General features: G+C 37.4%; 1 protein-coding gene across 17 annotated transcripts in view; it reads right to left on the bottom strand.

Moving 5' to 3' along the window:
• Nucleotides 1-16,396, bottom strand: part of LOC136825438 (uncharacterized) — a 71,779-nt gene extending 55,383 nt beyond the window's left edge. For 9 of the 17 annotated variants that reach the window (XM_067081879.1, XM_067081880.1, XM_067081875.1 and 6 more), the window contains exons 1-7: nucleotides 15,759-15,911; nucleotides 7,242-7,419; nucleotides 6,998-7,067; nucleotides 5,405-5,514; nucleotides 4,070-4,546; nucleotides 3,597-3,774; nucleotides 2,487-2,592 (exon numbers count right to left, since the gene is read on the bottom strand). In XM_067081879.1, coding sequence (XP_066937980.1) covers nucleotides 2,487-2,592; nucleotides 3,597-3,774; nucleotides 4,070-4,546; nucleotides 5,405-5,514; nucleotides 6,998-7,067; nucleotides 7,242-7,419; nucleotides 15,759-15,793 — 1,154 coding nt within the window. In that variant the 5' untranslated portion in view covers nucleotides 15,794-15,911. Of the gene's footprint in view, nucleotides 1-2,486; nucleotides 2,593-3,596; nucleotides 3,775-4,069; nucleotides 4,547-5,404; nucleotides 5,515-6,997; nucleotides 7,068-7,241; nucleotides 7,420-15,209; nucleotides 15,721-15,758; nucleotides 15,913-16,234 lie in introns of those variants that run through there. The other 8 variants (XM_067081881.1, XM_067081877.1, XM_067081867.1 and 5 more) reach the window with 5 other exon arrangements.
• Between the last annotated feature and the right edge of the window lie 880 nt (nucleotides 16,397-17,276).

The raw sequence follows: 17,276 nt of genomic DNA, 5'->3' as shown, positions 1-17,276 counted from the left end.
ATCTCTCCTGAGTAAACATCAAGAGATTTGCACACAAAATCGCCATGTAGAATCTTATCAGCAAGTTTTGAAAAAACCACAATAAGGATAGCAAAGGGTACCCATAAACCAAGGAAGTGCAGTACTGTACAGAATTTGAAAACCTTGATGGGTTTTCTTGATTATGAGAAGGCATTTGACGGACCAAAACTATGGAAGATCACCCATAACTATGGCATTCCCACTAAGTAAAATTAACTGAAATTGACAAATTTTTAAAGTAGTTTGTACTTTACCTAACATACAAACCTGAGGTCTTTACATATGGGATTAACTTTCAGCGAGCTGGAAATCCGGCTGTTAAACTTTTGCAAGGTGGTTATGGTAATAGCTACTGATGGTAGAGGCGGAAGCACTAGCCACCAAGTCGGTGTGCATTCAATGCTACGCAGTTTACCTTTTGGTTACCTTTTGGCCCAGGTAAGAAAATGAGGGGTGGTAAGAAGTGGGCCCTTTATGTAAAGACCTAAGGTTTTTATGTTAGGAAAAAAACAAATTACTTAAAAAATTTGTCATTTGTTCCTACACAAATACAAAACCTCGGTCATTACATATGGGAGATTTACTTTTGGAGGGAGGATTCTAAGTAAATCTCTGAATTGACTGGTAGTTTGGCTCACCTGGGTACCCTCTTCTTGGTCATGAAAGAGCAAAGGAAGGAGACCACACCTCTGATAAACAGAACAAGAGAGATTTTCAATCGTCAGACTTCTGGGCATTTTGAATTAAAAGGAATGTAATATCCTTGATTCAATAAGGTTTGGATGAACCCACAGAGTCAGATACTATAAAGTTAAGAATAACCAACTGGTTTGCTCATAGTCAGTCCCTCTCTCTCCCCTTGCTAGAAAGAAGGACTTGCATCTACTAATCTAAATGGCTAGGTTATAAATAGTATACTCAGTCATCTAGATCACCTGCATGCATGCCTGTCCAGCACATGAAGGCTTGTTCACTCTACCTCCGCCCACTGGAAGAGGAAGGAAGACAGGACAAAAGGGAGGAGGCCAGTCCCACCAACACCTCCTTGCAGCCGCACACCTTAGGCGAGATGCAACCTGTCCATTAAGAGCTGGGTGAACTACGTGACTTGTTGAGCATCCACCACAGGAGCCAAGGAAAAGGAGTCCAAGTACCTATATACAACGTCCCACGGTAAAAGGAGATGAATGTGACCTGCACAATTACATTCCATCCTGGTACTCAATCAACAGGTTCTCCCTGAATGCGATGGACAGACTGATGGGGTATCGATGGAATCACAACATGCAGATGATGCCGTTTTAATCAGCTAAACACCACAAGTTTTACCAAGCTTGCTTAATAGAGTATCATATATTTAGAAATGGCAATCAACATAAACTTTAGAAAAACAGAAGTAATGGCGACAGAGTATGTCAAGAAAGATGAAATAACATTACTGTAGAGGGGAAAAGGATGAATGAGGCTGAATCTTCAAGTTATTTAGGAACAATATCTAATACAGCTTCTTTTGAACTGAAATTTAACGAGACTAAAGGTAAATACATTCTGGAAATCAAATAAACTGAAATTGCATACAAAAAGTATGATTATAGAATAGTCTAGTAAAAGTTATTTAAGTTTAGGTTAGTTCAACTGGTCTTTTACTTACAATTTCATATTTACTGGGATAAAATGGGAGTACTAAGGCTGACAGGAAAAAGAAAAATCTCTGAACAAAATATTCACAGTATTGCCCAAGACACCAAGGACAAAATTCATGAAAAAAAAAGAAGTTTGTTACCAGTAGGTAGAAATGGTGCAAAACAATACTTCAAACTACTACAAATTGCTGAGAAAAAAGAGAAACAACTAGGAGGTGAATTAGCAACGAGAAGAATCAATCACGATCATAAATACATATCAATGACTAGACATCCACGTCAAGACAGCCACTCAAAAAGGGGAGGAAATTCTGTTAAGAGTATAAGGAGAGTAGTAGGCACATACCTCTGGGCCTACGTGCCCCTATACATAAACACTGGAATTACTTCTGTCTGATAAACAAGACTAAGCGTCTGGGGATATTCAAAACTACCAATGATAGCTATATAAAACTTATGGTGTTGTAATGAAGAAAATATATTTTGTAGGGATGACCAAGTTGCAGGCACAACATAAGGGTTAATGACTGATGATGATGTCATTTATCAGTCACTTCATTATTTGCTCTCTCCAAGTTCCTTATTTTTTTACTAAAAGTTATCTGACAATGTGAGTGGACACCAATAAGGCAAATACTGTACAGTATTGATAAGAGGAAACATTTACAGCAAAAGGTCAAAATATAATCAGTGAGGAAGGAGAAAATCTGCGACCAGAAAATTATTTTACTCAAAGTAATGACTTAAGTATGTATGTATATCATTTACTTTGTGAAAGTGGTAAGGTGGGTAAAAACAAAAATATGCATGTTCAAGTCTTACCTTTGTGCACCATTTTGCTGTCCGTAACCTGACGTCATTATTGGTAGGGACGGCGATAAGCTAGCGTCTTGTTTATGCAGAGAAATGCTCGAATTAGTAGATAACCCTGTTCAGAGAAAAGTATACTTCTTTAATGCCAATGTGCATGACTGCCAGTATTATTCCTCTATGAGGGTACCATTTACACTGTGCCTTGCACAATACTCTGTGAACAGTGATATACAGCCATTACATCATCCATATCACCCCACCTGCACTGTTTTCTTTTTTCAGTTGTTTCCTTAAGTCTTTTCCCACAAAACTCTGACATAGCTAGCTCTAATTTTTAATTCACATTTAAAAACAAGTTCTCTGAACAGGCACAATGTGTCTGCAGCACAGATGGAACTCAAGTGGTCTCATTAAACCAAAAGATACTGTAATACAATAACACAGTATTTAGAAAATTGAATGGCATTCTGAATGCTGTTCTAAATCAGAATGGCATTCTGAATAATGTTCTAAATCACAATGTCTTAATTTTACTACATTCATAGTACTCTGTATCATAAAATTAATGAAAACCATTATAATTATCAATTACTCCAAAAAGAATACCAACCTACATTACGAATCTCTTAAGAACACTTCATACCATGTACAGTGTGTCGCACCCTATTATAGGGATGGATTACCAGACACAGGAGAAATTAATATCTACTCATAAATTCACTTTTAGTTTCTTATTCACAGGCAATATATTTCTCTAAAATGTTACTAACAAACAAAACATAAGCATGTGACAGGGAGGGTCGAGTGCTCTTTAAAAGTTTAACCCACTGCCTGGTATCAAGTCCCGATCTACGTGCATTCATTTTCATGACTGTTTACATGTTCCTTTGTGCATCATACATTTGTATTCTGTTCTTTAACAGAGGTGATATGTCTAGTTTCTTCTCTTATCTGTAAACATTTCTTCTTTACTTCATTAATTAATACTTGTAAAAAATCTACCACTAACCACATGTATCATTCATGTTCTATTCTGAGCTAAGAAAAGCACCTAATTATTTTGTCACCTTAGATTTCTTGAAAGGCTAAAAAGTCCACATTTTTTCCAGATTCACTTACCTGAAATACCAGAATTCGTTAAAGTTACGTAAGCACAACCAGCAGGGCATTTTATTTCTGTATCGCGCGATAGAGAGATGAGGCAGTCACAGCAAAACGTATGGCCGCACGTGAGAACCTTGGGCATGCGTTGCCATTCGTCAAACTCGGCTCCGCACATGCCACATAACATTCCTTTCTGTGAAAAATATAAATCCCTATTTGAAGATAATCTAAATTTTTCATAGACAGAGCTGAAGTTTTTTTTTATATGGATATACTTTCAGCAAAAGGCTATTATTTTTTATTTTCACATCACATACTGGCATTCTATTCTGTGGAAGCTTGCTTGGCAAGTTAACAGCCTTTCAGGATTCTTCCATATTAGTGTGTAAAACTAAGGCCTAAGGCATTATTAAAATCACAGAATCAACATATAAAAAATAATTATTAACTATACTACATAAAACATATTTGTAATAGAAAATACTTACCTCTATTCTCTCAGTATTCGTATTTTGTGGACTGGAGTTAGTATCAACTGATTGCACTTTTAACTTTGGCGAACCTCGATCCTTGACGGCATCAAATGTCTTCAACATCTGATAATCGGACAGAGGGGATACTTGGGATAGGGACGACGGCGTGTGCCCAATGGGCGATGGCTGACTACTACTGACAGCGACAGAGAACGGAGGTGGATAAGAGAATAAACCAGGGGGAGCATGGAGGGACGAGGAAGATACTGCTTGCTTAAATGGCGGGAATGCCTCTCGTGTTTCTCTAGGCTCGGGGAGTTTTTCTCTTGGCTCGGGCAGTTTCGAAGAGAAGTGTTCTCCACGTAATTCTCTGGTTTCAGGTAGCTTTGAGTTTGTTGGTGGTTCCTGACGCAACTCTCGGGATTCAGGTACCTTGGACTGAGAATAAGATTGTGGACGTGGTTCTCGTGATTCGAAGTTTTTACCTTTTGACTGAAAAACAACAGATATTGATGAACTTTGAGGTGCTGAAAAGATCTCCCCTCAATCATAATCTCAGTGATATTTCATAAATCAAATAGATTATAGCTAAAGCTGAGGTTAAAGCTATCACACAAACCCTGAATAACAAAATTGGATAACGAAATACATACAACTCATCTACACAGCAAAGCACTGACTCTGGGAATGTGTTGTTACAAGCACAAGTAATCACTGATGAATGCTATTGCAAATTTTTTATAATGAAAGTAATTATTACTATTGTAGGCTATCACAGGGAATTAATAATCATAAAAAATTATCATTAAGGCAGGGTCAATTGTACAGAGTTCTCACAATGAACACATAAGCATCTTTAACTAGAAGCACAAAATGTGAAACGAAAACATTTCAAATAATCAGTCCCCAAGAAATGACCACTCCCTACCAACTATAATTCCCTAAAACCTTAGATTTTATGATTCTATAGTACTGTCCCTTTGTAACAACCCCAGACAAAGCATCCGTAAATGTTTAACACACTCCTCTATCATAAAACACAGCATTACTAGCCAGCCTTAGTTCTTGTATATCAAACATGGGTGTCTTGCATCCAGAGTATCTATATCAAGACTGGTACCATGACTGCCACACAAAAATGGTGAATGTTTTATCTACTATTTCTTTTAGCAACAAAAAAATATGATTCAGCAAAAACCTGACAATTTTCTGATATTTATTAACTTAGCAACCATACAATAAAGTTTTGTCCTTCACATTAACACCATTCATAAAAAAAAAATAGCAAAGAACCACCTTCCACATAAAACTGCTATGACAACAACCCTTTAAAAATTTATATTTGCTTACCGAGTTGAATTCGTTAAAGTCATCTAAGGCACTAATGCCTTTTCCAATGATATTTTGCTTGTATAGGGGTGCTGCTTTCTTCGAATTAATGGATGCTTCAACAGCCATGGCTGAAAAGGTAAATTAAAAATTTATTTCATAAGCAACATATTTATACAGTAGTACCAACACTAATATACTGCTGTACAGTTTTATTCATGACATTTTACATGGATGCACTTCCCATGCCATAAGTAATCAACAATTACCAAATTGGATACTATTTATACATTATAATCAGTTACATTTTCTGCACTACAGTACTGAAAACACCTTTGTCCATCACATTAAGTAATTACAGAAATCTGGAATTTAACTAAGGTTGAAAATTCCTTTACTCTAACAAAATCCTGATGATGTTATATACAACAGGAACATCTTTCCTCAAATTTCAATAACAGGTAATCTGGGATAACAACAATACTGAAGGTCTCTAAAGATAAACACACACATTTCAGATTATCGCTATTATCTTATTATAGATATGGAAAATGAATTTGAAGGATAAAGCATTTCAATTCCCAGCTTCAAGATTTTGTGCTGCAAAACCTACTTATGTAATTGTTTATCTCAAGGAGATGGCTCCTAAATGCTATTATGATTATTTTCAATTTAAAAAATTATCTACTTTCATAATTATTGTACTGTAAAAATAAGTCAGGCTGACCACTAAGCTAAAAAATCTTGCCTCTCATGGGGCTGGTTTTGAGGGCTATAAAGCCTAGAAACTTATTCAGAAAATGGTTCACTTCTAAAAATGTAGCCTAGAAAAATTAACCATCAAACTAATCTAGCAGACATATAACGACATCTATTACTTGAGAGGCTACTGTATATCTATCACAAAGAGTTGCCTACTGAGCAGTACCGAATTGTAAATTGTTTTCGTTAGCTGCCCTAATTTTGAAGATATGGCGTCACCAACACTACAAAAACAATTTTAAATGAATACCCACAATTATGTTTGAGTAGATACAGTACTGTATTTACTGATGAACATGATTGGAGCCATATTTACTATTCAAACCACAATATATATAAAATTATTAATGGTATGAATATTTCATATCAGCAAATACAAATGATGTCCAGGGGATTTACAGCTTAATGCACGTAACTTTAACCAAACCTTGATTACAAATAAGTTACTGACAACTACAGCGAACCCCCCGTATTCATGGGGGATGCGTCCCACACGCCCCCGCAAATAGCTAAAACCCCTCTAAAAACACTTAGAACTGCCCATTTTGATAGTTTAAACACAGAAAAACCCTGTAAAAATGAATATACCTGAGTATTTTAACAGTTTTATCACAAAAAGTGCATTTATTCATGAAAATTATATGAAAATACAGTAATTAGTGAATATTTCTCAGTGATAAATACAGCGAATTGGAAATTTTCCGCGAATAATGGCTAGATATGTTCCACAGAGAAACCCACGAATGCGCGAGTTCACGAATCATGAGAACGCGAATACGGGGGGTTAACTGTATTACTGTGCAGCAAGAAACAGATGATTGCATAATACTGTGAATAAGTACACATTCCTACCTTTCCCATGAAGAATATAGCCACGGAGTTCACATATGGCCTTCCATCCATCTTCCTCGTAGGCCATATGCTGCAAATATATAACAAATTAAGAAAATGCACACAGCCTAATAATAAGGATATACATACTTCTCTTCAGTATAAACCAAATCCAAATCATGGTCTACTAGGATACAGATCTCAATCTCACCTTTCAACGGCATAGAATAAGTTCCAAGGTTCCAAGTACTTCCAATATACTTACCACAAATCCATAGAATTTGCCAGCCATGACAACTGCTTCGATGACCGGGCCATATTGTGAAAACAGATAATGGAGGTCCTCTTTCGTTGCTGCTCCAGCTAAGTTTCCACAGAATATCTTAAATGTTTTGTGGACTTCACCCACAGGCATTCTGGGAGAGGGAAGATGGGGTACTGGCCTGAAATGAACATTTAATATCAACACAAATTGACGTTAACTAATAAAACTTATAATAATAAAAAATTTTCTCCTGCAACCTATAAAACTGTCATAACCTACAGTGAATACAGTACTTATGTAACTTTTTAAATATCCTTACAGTCATTTGCTTTGTGGTGTGTCTGCACAATTTTGTAGCATACATTTCTCATGGCTGAGTTCCTTGCCTTTTTTTCAACATACCACTACCTCTGCCAGAGCCTTTACCTCTGTTAACTTTAGATTCCGGTGGGGACAGCAGTTGTGGGGACAGCAGTTGTGAGGACACTAGTGTCATTTACAGCCTGCATCCTTGTCAATATTTCCTAATTACAATCCCCAAGACACAATCTTACAATGTAAGCTTGAACACTCACCATTATGCTTTCATTTCAAATTCTACATTAATTCTATATTTGTAAAAGCCTCCACATTCAGCTTACAAAATTAACTTGAGACTTACTAATTCCCATTACATGAAATATTGAGCATGTTGAAACACCATTGTCATAATTACTTTTAGTCTTTCAGCATCTGATGTTCCTTCACAGCATTTGAATTGAAATGCCTTCTTTTCACTGGCTTCTATTCTAAGTTTTCTAGCCATAATCCAATCTGGTCTAGTTCTTCCTGGATCCCTTTCCTCCATGGTTTATTACATTTCCCTACTGATCTTCATCCAGTTAATTCCATAACTCTTATACCTGACTGACTGCTCTCCTCCCTTCCTTATTAAAAACCTGGGTGTCACATATTCAAAGGTGCTTGTCTCAGTGTTTTTGTTCAATAAAGGCTTACCCAATTCATATTTGCCCACATTCCTATCTGTACTTAGAATTCTGGGAGTATATTTCTATACTAACTAGACAATTTTTGTCATACATTTGATTACTGCAATACAGTAGTTTTGTTTCTACTGATTAACTTGACCTATATCAACTGTTATTGCAGTATTTAGCAAACTTAATTTGTGAATGTCTGTAAAATAGTACAAAATGGACTTATAAATCTAAAAATTATGACCTGTACGACTTTTTTTATAAAAAGCATTAGATTTTTCTACATTCACAAAAAATCATGTTTATAACAATGAAAAGTTTTCTGGTATAACATCAAAATGTCTAGTTGTTCTGTAAAATACAGTAACACCATGCAAAGTTTAGAGATCTACAGAATTCATCTGATTACTGCTAAGAAAAAACATCAAAGACATTTCACCCAACCTCAAGCTCAACTGATACTGCACCAAGTATTACAGCTTTATCAACTTTGCAGAAAGAGACATGTGAAACCAACCACTAATTTCAAAATATGAGTAACAAAGAATTTTTATCTGACATTTTTTCATATCATTATTACTGTAATGCCAACCTTAGACACAATACTCCCAATTTATGATAATTCAGTACTAACCAGAATACCTGTACAGTATTTTAAACTGCAATGAATATCCATTGCTGAAATGCTATACTGTAATTTAAAAACAAAGTAAAATCAGGAAGTGGCTATGCAGCAAAGTGCTGCTATGTAGTCAACAGACTAGGTACCTAAGCAATGAGAGTAGAGAATAGAACATTATCGAAATTACATGGATACATCCTATAGAGCCTCGATGGCTCAGTCGGTTACAGCAGCAGCTTCGGACTTCGTAGAGGTCTGTGGTGCGGGTTCAAATCCGCAGCCGACTGATCAGAGAGGCAGACACTTTGCTATCCGTGTAGACATCCCGGGATTATATATGTAATCAACGGATAGGTTTGCTTAAAAAGCAAATGGATGTTACAGACTAAATACACACAAAACAAAGCCACTACAACACCTTCTAAAAACATAACAAACATCTCACGTCTTGAACTCTCGCCATACCCGCGCAATAACTTCTCGCTGCTGGGAAGAAAGGGCGTTGGGTCGGGTATGATACATGAAACATACGCTACCGGGGGTCTAAGCGATGTCAGGCAGGGCAGCCGATCGAAACCACAGGTCTACCCCAAAGCCAAATCAAAAAGTCCTTCAAAAGAAGGCATCGTGCTTACCCCATACAAAAATGGGAAAAAAGCACGTTAAAAGAAGAAGATGACGACATGGATACATCCTATCTTAAACTATCATACGGTGAAAACGTTTCCCTCGGATATTTACAGGTAGCCTATATACTGCATCTAAATTTAAACTATCTAAGGCTGGGGAAGCATACTATATTGCTGGCAGACTGAAGAACCTCTTAACCTATACTGACTGCCTCAAGGTTTCAAGAAGAGCTTGAAGGTTTGAAAAAAACCTTTCTTCATCTGAAAAACCTAGTGTTCTCATAGTGCTCACTCACGTCAAAACCTCTCATCACCACCAGCTACCGCGCTTGTGTGAAATTGTGGCCTAGGAGGCTGTCGCTGACTAGCTTATCTAGCCACATCAAAAAATTACTGCCAAGCCCTAGTCAATTCTTATAATGACAAACATGGTCTCATTATGCAGCAGGCTGCAACCAAAATATTCCATTATCAATTTTTTTTTTCTGTAAGAACTCTGATCTTAAACAGGTCAAGAGATGTACCACTGTTGTAGGTAACAAGGTATAATCCAATTTGGATTACAAACAAATGGTGAAACAATGCCTTAAATGCATGTCAACAACATCAAAGGCCCCAAAATAGAAAAGTTCAGGCAGAATAACTCAAAATGGTATACTGTATGGTACAAAGTACAGTAGACTGAAATAAGAGAAAATGTGTCAAAATGTGTCAAACAACTTATTAATTAAAACTAGGTTACCCAATTCATGCTTGTTTAGAATGCATCTAAAATATACTCCCAAATTGGTAACAAGCACACACCATTATAGTACTGTACAGTATAATATAAAACCCAACGTGTTTATCTAATATCAAAACAGTATCACATACTGTACCAGCCTTGAAGTATCTGTTTGCTTGAATGTGTATATACACAAAGCATCTTATTTTAACTGTTGTGAGGTATTGTGAATTCTGAATCTTGGCAAACAGCCATGCCAAAAAGACGATCTTCATTCCTTGGCCAAAGACACTGCCAAATGTATAAAACTATTGCTGATCAGACCATGGGCTAATTGTAGGCCTTTCAAAGGTCCAATAAAACTGCATTTCGGCAGTATTCTTGAGCTTTTCATTTATTTGCACCATAAAAAAATAATGTTTTCAATAATATAATTTCAATGAAATTATATTCCCCAAAGAAACTTCATTATCATCATCATCAATGCCTCCAATGCCATGTGATGCACAGGGCCTCAGTAAAATTCTCCCATTCTCATCATTCCTAAGCTTTCACTTCCACAAATCTCCACTCATCTTAAGCCTCCTACCTCATGGGTCTCATCCAAATAAGAATGAGTTTTGTAAGTCCAAATTTGGCTGCGTTTTATAAGATTCTCATGTCATCAGAAGCCCAGCTGACATTATCATGTACTTCTCCCCCCAAGAGAAACTATCTACTGTATACCCCTCCATTATCTCATCCATGTATGGAACCTCCATGGCCATCAATTTAGATATTCCTCAATTTACCTTGCCATACTACTACTAAAATTCTCCTTAAAGCTTAACTCTTAAATATATACAGTAATAGGTTCTTGAAGCTCTATTCTCAAACTGACATTCTTTGACATTATTTATTGCCGTAACATTATTAGTGGGGTATATATAATCATTTGCAATTTAAGTCAATAAAAGTTTCAAATCTTATTCAGACTGTTCTTTGGTTAATTTGCCAATTTTGGTCTTTTGCTGAATTCCTACTAAAAAAACCTGGATATCATTGTCCTAATTTTTTACTTAACCTCATTAATCCGTTCCTGACAGCGTGACAATAACCAAAAATCAGCGATAATAGCGCTGATCTCCAGTTATCAGCACCAATAACCGGGGATCGGTGCCAAAAATCCAGTCATTGTCATCGCTAGACAAGCACCGTAAACCTTAATCGCCGACAACCGGGGACTGCCTGTAATATAAGACCTTTTATAACACTGATTGGTTGACAATATCCTTTGCTTTCTCAATAAGAAAATAAAAGAAGCTATCGGAGTGACTTCTACATCCCAGAATATCAACCCAATGTCTTTACACAATTATTCGGTCTGTGCGACTCCTGCCTTTCATAAAAAAGCTCTTCCTCTTCTTTGAGCATATTCTCAATTTACTTCTCCAGACTAGTGAGGCTGTGCAAGCTCAACATTTTTACTGCAATCAACCTAAGTCCAATGCCTCTATGGTTACCACATTATCCAGTCAACTTTCTTTGCATTCTATACTATGACGTAATTCCAAAACACGGGTTTTGCCTCTTCATTCCAAATTCTGCAGCAGTCCATCCAATCAGCATGCAAGGTGTTTCATTTTGTCATTACTGTTTACTAAAAATTTACATACTCAAATTGAAAATGTCTAAGTTACTAGTTAAATGTTATCTCCCAGTAAATCTGTATGACATTCAGAGTTCTCCATCTGGAACTAAAACTGGTAACTATGATTGCATCCATGGTAAAAGGTCACAAGCAGAGAAATACTGTGGGACTTCCACCCAGAATATCCAACAGAACTTGCAAAGCTATGGGAATTGCACCGGCTTAAATCCCCTATCCCTACAGTTTCTCAGTGAAGCTCAAATTTTTTAATACACACTGGAGGAGTAAGGTTGAATTTCACATGTATATCTGTATCTGTCATTTTGTGACAAGTATTGAACTATTGCTTTTTGTTACTTACCCTAACATTAACTTGTCATGCTGGATATAGCAAGCAAAGTAATCTTTTACTAGATCACAGTAAGCATCTTTCTTTGCGGAGTATATAATATGCTGTGGTATGGACAAATTATCCGCCACTGCAAATAAATGACTCATCCACAAAATTATGGCATGCACGAGTTGTTAAATTACTGTACTGAACTTGTCACCTTATATTCCCACAAAACTTGGCAAGAGCTCTGCACTCTTCTTAGTGAGTTCATCCATTTTAACTGGCTACTGAGCCTAACATCACCCACCTAACTAATTCATGTGTCGTGATTCTAGATTAACACCCAGCACGAGCTGCCAAAGAAACTTGAAATGTACTCAACTTTTATCAACTTGAACGTCCTAAGACAACTATGTTTAAGCTATGGATTTGTTTCCATCAAAACCATTAAAAATCAATGGTATTTATCATCCAAACACCAACATCAATCATAAAACTAAAGGAATAAACAGTACATTATCACGGGTCTGCTAACAAGTCAAGGCCTTGTCTGTCACCTTTAGCGCCTTAATTTTCTTGAAAACAACTAGAGGCTCTAGTGAAACACTGCTTTGTTAACAACTGTAAATCAAACCAGTTACATTGTGATTGCTGTAATTCTTTGCAAAAAGACATTAATATTGGAAATAGTCAAATGATGGTCATTCTGCCCTTTTTTCCAAAAGGAATATGAAGCCCAAATAATAACACACCTACTTACATAAAAATATGAAGACTTGAATCGTATGTAAGTCTATTGTTATAGTTGATTTTAAAATGGTCCATTACCTCTTAACACTGTTTGGGAAGCAATTGCCACTTGCAGCATATGCACGATATGTGGCCGCATGAGAAGGTAACCTATTTACCAATACAAACTTCACAGCTTCTTCAATAACGTTCTTGTATATTTTCTGACTTCTCCCAGTTTTAAATTTGACAGTGGCTGTCTCATGTGAAAGGACTGCTGAAGGCAATGACACTTACAAAATCAAGGTACAAAACAACTTGCTATCCACTGGCCATACCAAATTCACCTCAATTACTAAATGGCCCCCCTCTACAAACCAGTTTGGCTACCTTCATACATTACCAGGACTGAAACAAGAGAGACAAATCTAAGAGGTTAATTTTAATAAATTACCAGAACTGTGACAAGGAAAAATTTGCGCCTTTAAGTTGAACCCCCGTCCCCAAGGCAAGAAGCTGTGTGCAATGCTGAAGGGGTATTCCCTTGCGAGTTAGGATCCATAGTATAATGCTGGGTTGGCAAGAATTTTTGTAATTCACTTTATAAACTATGGAATTCAGAGTCATGGTTAGGATGGGAGGACAAGGGGAGGCCAGAAAGACCCATGGCATCATTTTAATATCTGTGCTTGATATTACGAGTTTCTATGGTTTGTTCACGTCATCTTTATATGCTGAGTCCAAAAATCATACTAAAATTTGCTGCAAATTTACTGTTACCAAGACACCGTCTTTTGTTTGTTTCAAAGTTCATCCCCTCAGGGGTGGTGTTACACATGAGTGTGGCTGGTTAGCCTATATTAAATTAAAAACTTACTATCCAAGCAACCCCCATTTGTCAGGTAAGGAATTTAAGGTTATTTTGAATAGTAGTGTGCTAGGTTAGGCCATTATATAACTAATACTGATTATAGATATGCACCAGGTATATTCCCAACTTCTTTGGGTATCACATAGTTTATGCATTTCAAAACATTTCCGTTTATTTGAACTCTTAGCTTACTGTGGTCCCAACCAACTGGGGTTCTTCCATATCACATAAAACGGACTGGGGTAACACAAAAACGTGTCTGCATCAACAAGGGAAAAAAGTAAGTAAAACTATAGCTGGGAAAACGCTAAACAAAATGGATAACAAGGTTTATCCAAATTTAACCAAAGGCCTGTTAAACTATGACAGACTAGCTAGTGCCAGGCTACTTTGCAAGGGAATTAACTAGGCAGCAAACTTAGCCTATGCTAAAACTAGGACCCAGTGGACATCTAGTATCAAACAGGCTAAGTTTGGTAATCCTACAGTTTAGGAGTCTAAATTCACTCCTCCCTTTTATGCGTTCAAGTTTCCTTTCCGATTTTCAATTTCTTCTTTTGACAGAACTGCAAACAGAAGTATATTTGCTAAAAAGTGAGCAGTTTATCTGCTTACAGAAGCAGAGATTGTAAAAAAAAACAAAGGGAATAAAGATCTGCACCTAACACGAATAGCACAGTGTGTCCACAACTGTGTTTGTGGAGTGAGCACATAGGAATCAGGTAGGAACCTGGCATGGCTCTTGCTCTTCAGCAGCCACTTTTTGATAAATCTGAAAAAATGAGCAGTTTACCTGCTTCCAGAAGCAGAGATTTACAGTTTTCTCAAAATTCTATGGATCCACATCCCCTAGGACATGCTTTTGTTTTTTTACTATCTCTGCTTCTGTAGGCACAAGCAGATAAACTGCTCAATTTTACATTGTATTCCATGATTTAATAAATATCTGATAAATCTATGTCCTGCTGATCTTGACTTTACATAATGCAGTGAATCTGGACCTCTAAACTGTAGGATTACCCAGGCTAGCTTACATCATATTCCTTCTGAAATGCTTAATCCAGAAATCCCTACTAGTCCTGACCTCTTACTCAGCATTCAGTCCACATATTCATTACAGACCTTCAGGTTAGGCTACACGATCCCCAGGCCTATAAACCAAGGGTAACGAATGCTGTTAGCCGATAGGAACGGCATGCTGCACATCGGTTCACACGCGAACCGAAGGGGTAAAATTATATTAACGACCCCAGAGGAAACTGGCACATACAGTAACTCAAAAAAATCAGGCCTGGTAAGGTGTGCAAAAAGGCATAGCCTAGGTCAAGTCTGGTCCTAGGTTAGACATGGCTACACTGATCTGCTGGCCTAATGGGAAGTCGGAAAGTCGGCAAAGACAAAAAGTAACAGTAAAAATAAGACATTTCAGGCCTAAAATGCCTGAGCCATTACCTCACGCAAAAACTTCTCGACGACGATAAGGCTTCACGTGAGCTAGGCCTAAGCTTGGCCTAGGCTACGTTGGCCACCCTCGGTGAGTCACACGTCGATAGCGAAGCCCACCGTCACATTCAACAGAATCGGTTCCAACTTCGACCAAAAAAGGGTCCGAATTCAGTCACAAGTCGCCGACCGAACGACTGAGCACCGTCTAGCCGTTCAACTTCGACAGAAGCAGCCAATCTATCCTACGCAATGTCAGCCATGCAGCTGCAACAGCCATTGATTGAAATGCCATAAAACATACGCACAAGGGCTCACTGTTATCAGCAGGCTCGTCCTGCCATAAACCATTAATTTCTTTGCCGAATCTCGTCCCAATCGTCAATCTAATCACAATCGTTTTGTGGAGTAGTGGGGGGGGAGGGAGGACGACTTGTTGACAAAACTTGTGTGCCCGAAGAACAGCAGCACCACCACCACACGACAACACCTAACTTTCCTTTACTCGTAACGTAACTACAAAGTAATTCTACATACTAATTGATAAAGAATACGTACTTCCTGGGTTTGCCGGTGTAAAGTCGGTAATCCATTCATCCATGAACTTTGAAACGCAAAAATTCTACAAAGGGATAGATCAGCTTGTTGTTCTGCCTAACATTTCCACAATCAGCACTACTAGCGACATTGTTAGGCAGGGATGAAGCGTATAAAATCTTCAAAACCCGCGAATTAATGTCGGTAACCACAATAATCTTTATTTTGAATGCATAAATAAATTCAAATTATTTATTTATTTATAAAATAATATTAATATTTTAGAAACATCAACAAATAATATTTCAAAAGTAGCTTTATACGAACAACGCCTTTAGGGAGGGAAACCATCCGCGGCAATTTTTATCGCTCGCCATTTTCCAATATTCCTTTGTTTCTGGATATAAGTGACACGCTTTAAATCAATTAATAAACCGAAATAAAAGTCATATGTATAAACATTTCAACACAATACTTCAAGTTCCACATTCACTTACTGTATAAAGCAAGCTTTTAAAGCTGTGCCTACTCAGAAATAGAGATTTCGTACCCGGGGCGTACAACGTGCAATGTGCTCCATCAGATTTAGACTATGTATTCGCGTTTATTATAACAACTGTAGAGGCAGATGCACAGTGTTCACGTACAAACGAGTGTTTAAATGCAACACGGCAACTCTGTCATTACGTACCCAATGTTCTCGAGATGGACGTGTCCTTCAGATTGTGACGTCACAAAAAAAGTGATCCGCGAGATCATTCAAGGTAATGTAAGTTACAAAGTACGGTATTAGATGATGGCGCGCATTGCCACTTATCTGTAAGGTTCTCTATGGGATAAGGTCACTTTCCTCCATGATTCCCCTTCTTGATGCTGGGGCGACAACGCGAATTACACGATTATCCTAACAATGAAACGTTAAGCATTTCCTGCCTGGCATGTGTAGCCGCTGTTTCCTATCACTGTACCGCAGCATATCTTCAAGCCATTTCTCATCCCCTAACATCACTGTGAACATCAAGTTTAACATGAAAGGGATGTGAAGTGAAGTTGCCGGAAAATCTTCGCCCTTGTTAAGTGCAGTTCCACGGTCATTAGAAATTCGGATTAAAAATTCTTGTATACTTCCCATCTTAGGCACGCGGCAACCTGCTCATTATTTTAAAGTATTCTTTAGCAACCAGCGCTGCAAACCGGTACCGAGAATGAAAACTGTCGCCTAGATATGTACAAAAAGTTATACACGTTATTAGAGAGCAATTTGCAAACAAGCAGTTGTTGCATTTTAAAGCACTGATCCTAATGGAGTGCGCTTTTTATTTTTAAAATGCCAAAATTACACGTGTTTTTACTATAAAAATGGTACCATATCATAAATTCATACACTGTATTCATGGATATGTTACATCTATAATGGTATTGTAGTGCAGTGATTCATATTCTGCATTCGAATTTCCTCTAAATGTATTGATTTCAAGCAACAGGAAATGGTTGCGTACCGCGCGAGATAGCCTACTGACAATTATTATTGTCTTTCTT

The sequence above is a fragment of the Macrobrachium rosenbergii genome, chromosome 37 (assembly GCF_040412425.1).
Source record: "Macrobrachium rosenbergii isolate ZJJX-2024 chromosome 37, ASM4041242v1, whole genome shotgun sequence".
Lineage (NCBI taxonomy): Eukaryota > Metazoa > Arthropoda > Malacostraca > Decapoda > Palaemonidae > Macrobrachium > Macrobrachium rosenbergii.
This window is presented reverse-complemented; position numbering and strand designations above follow the sequence as displayed.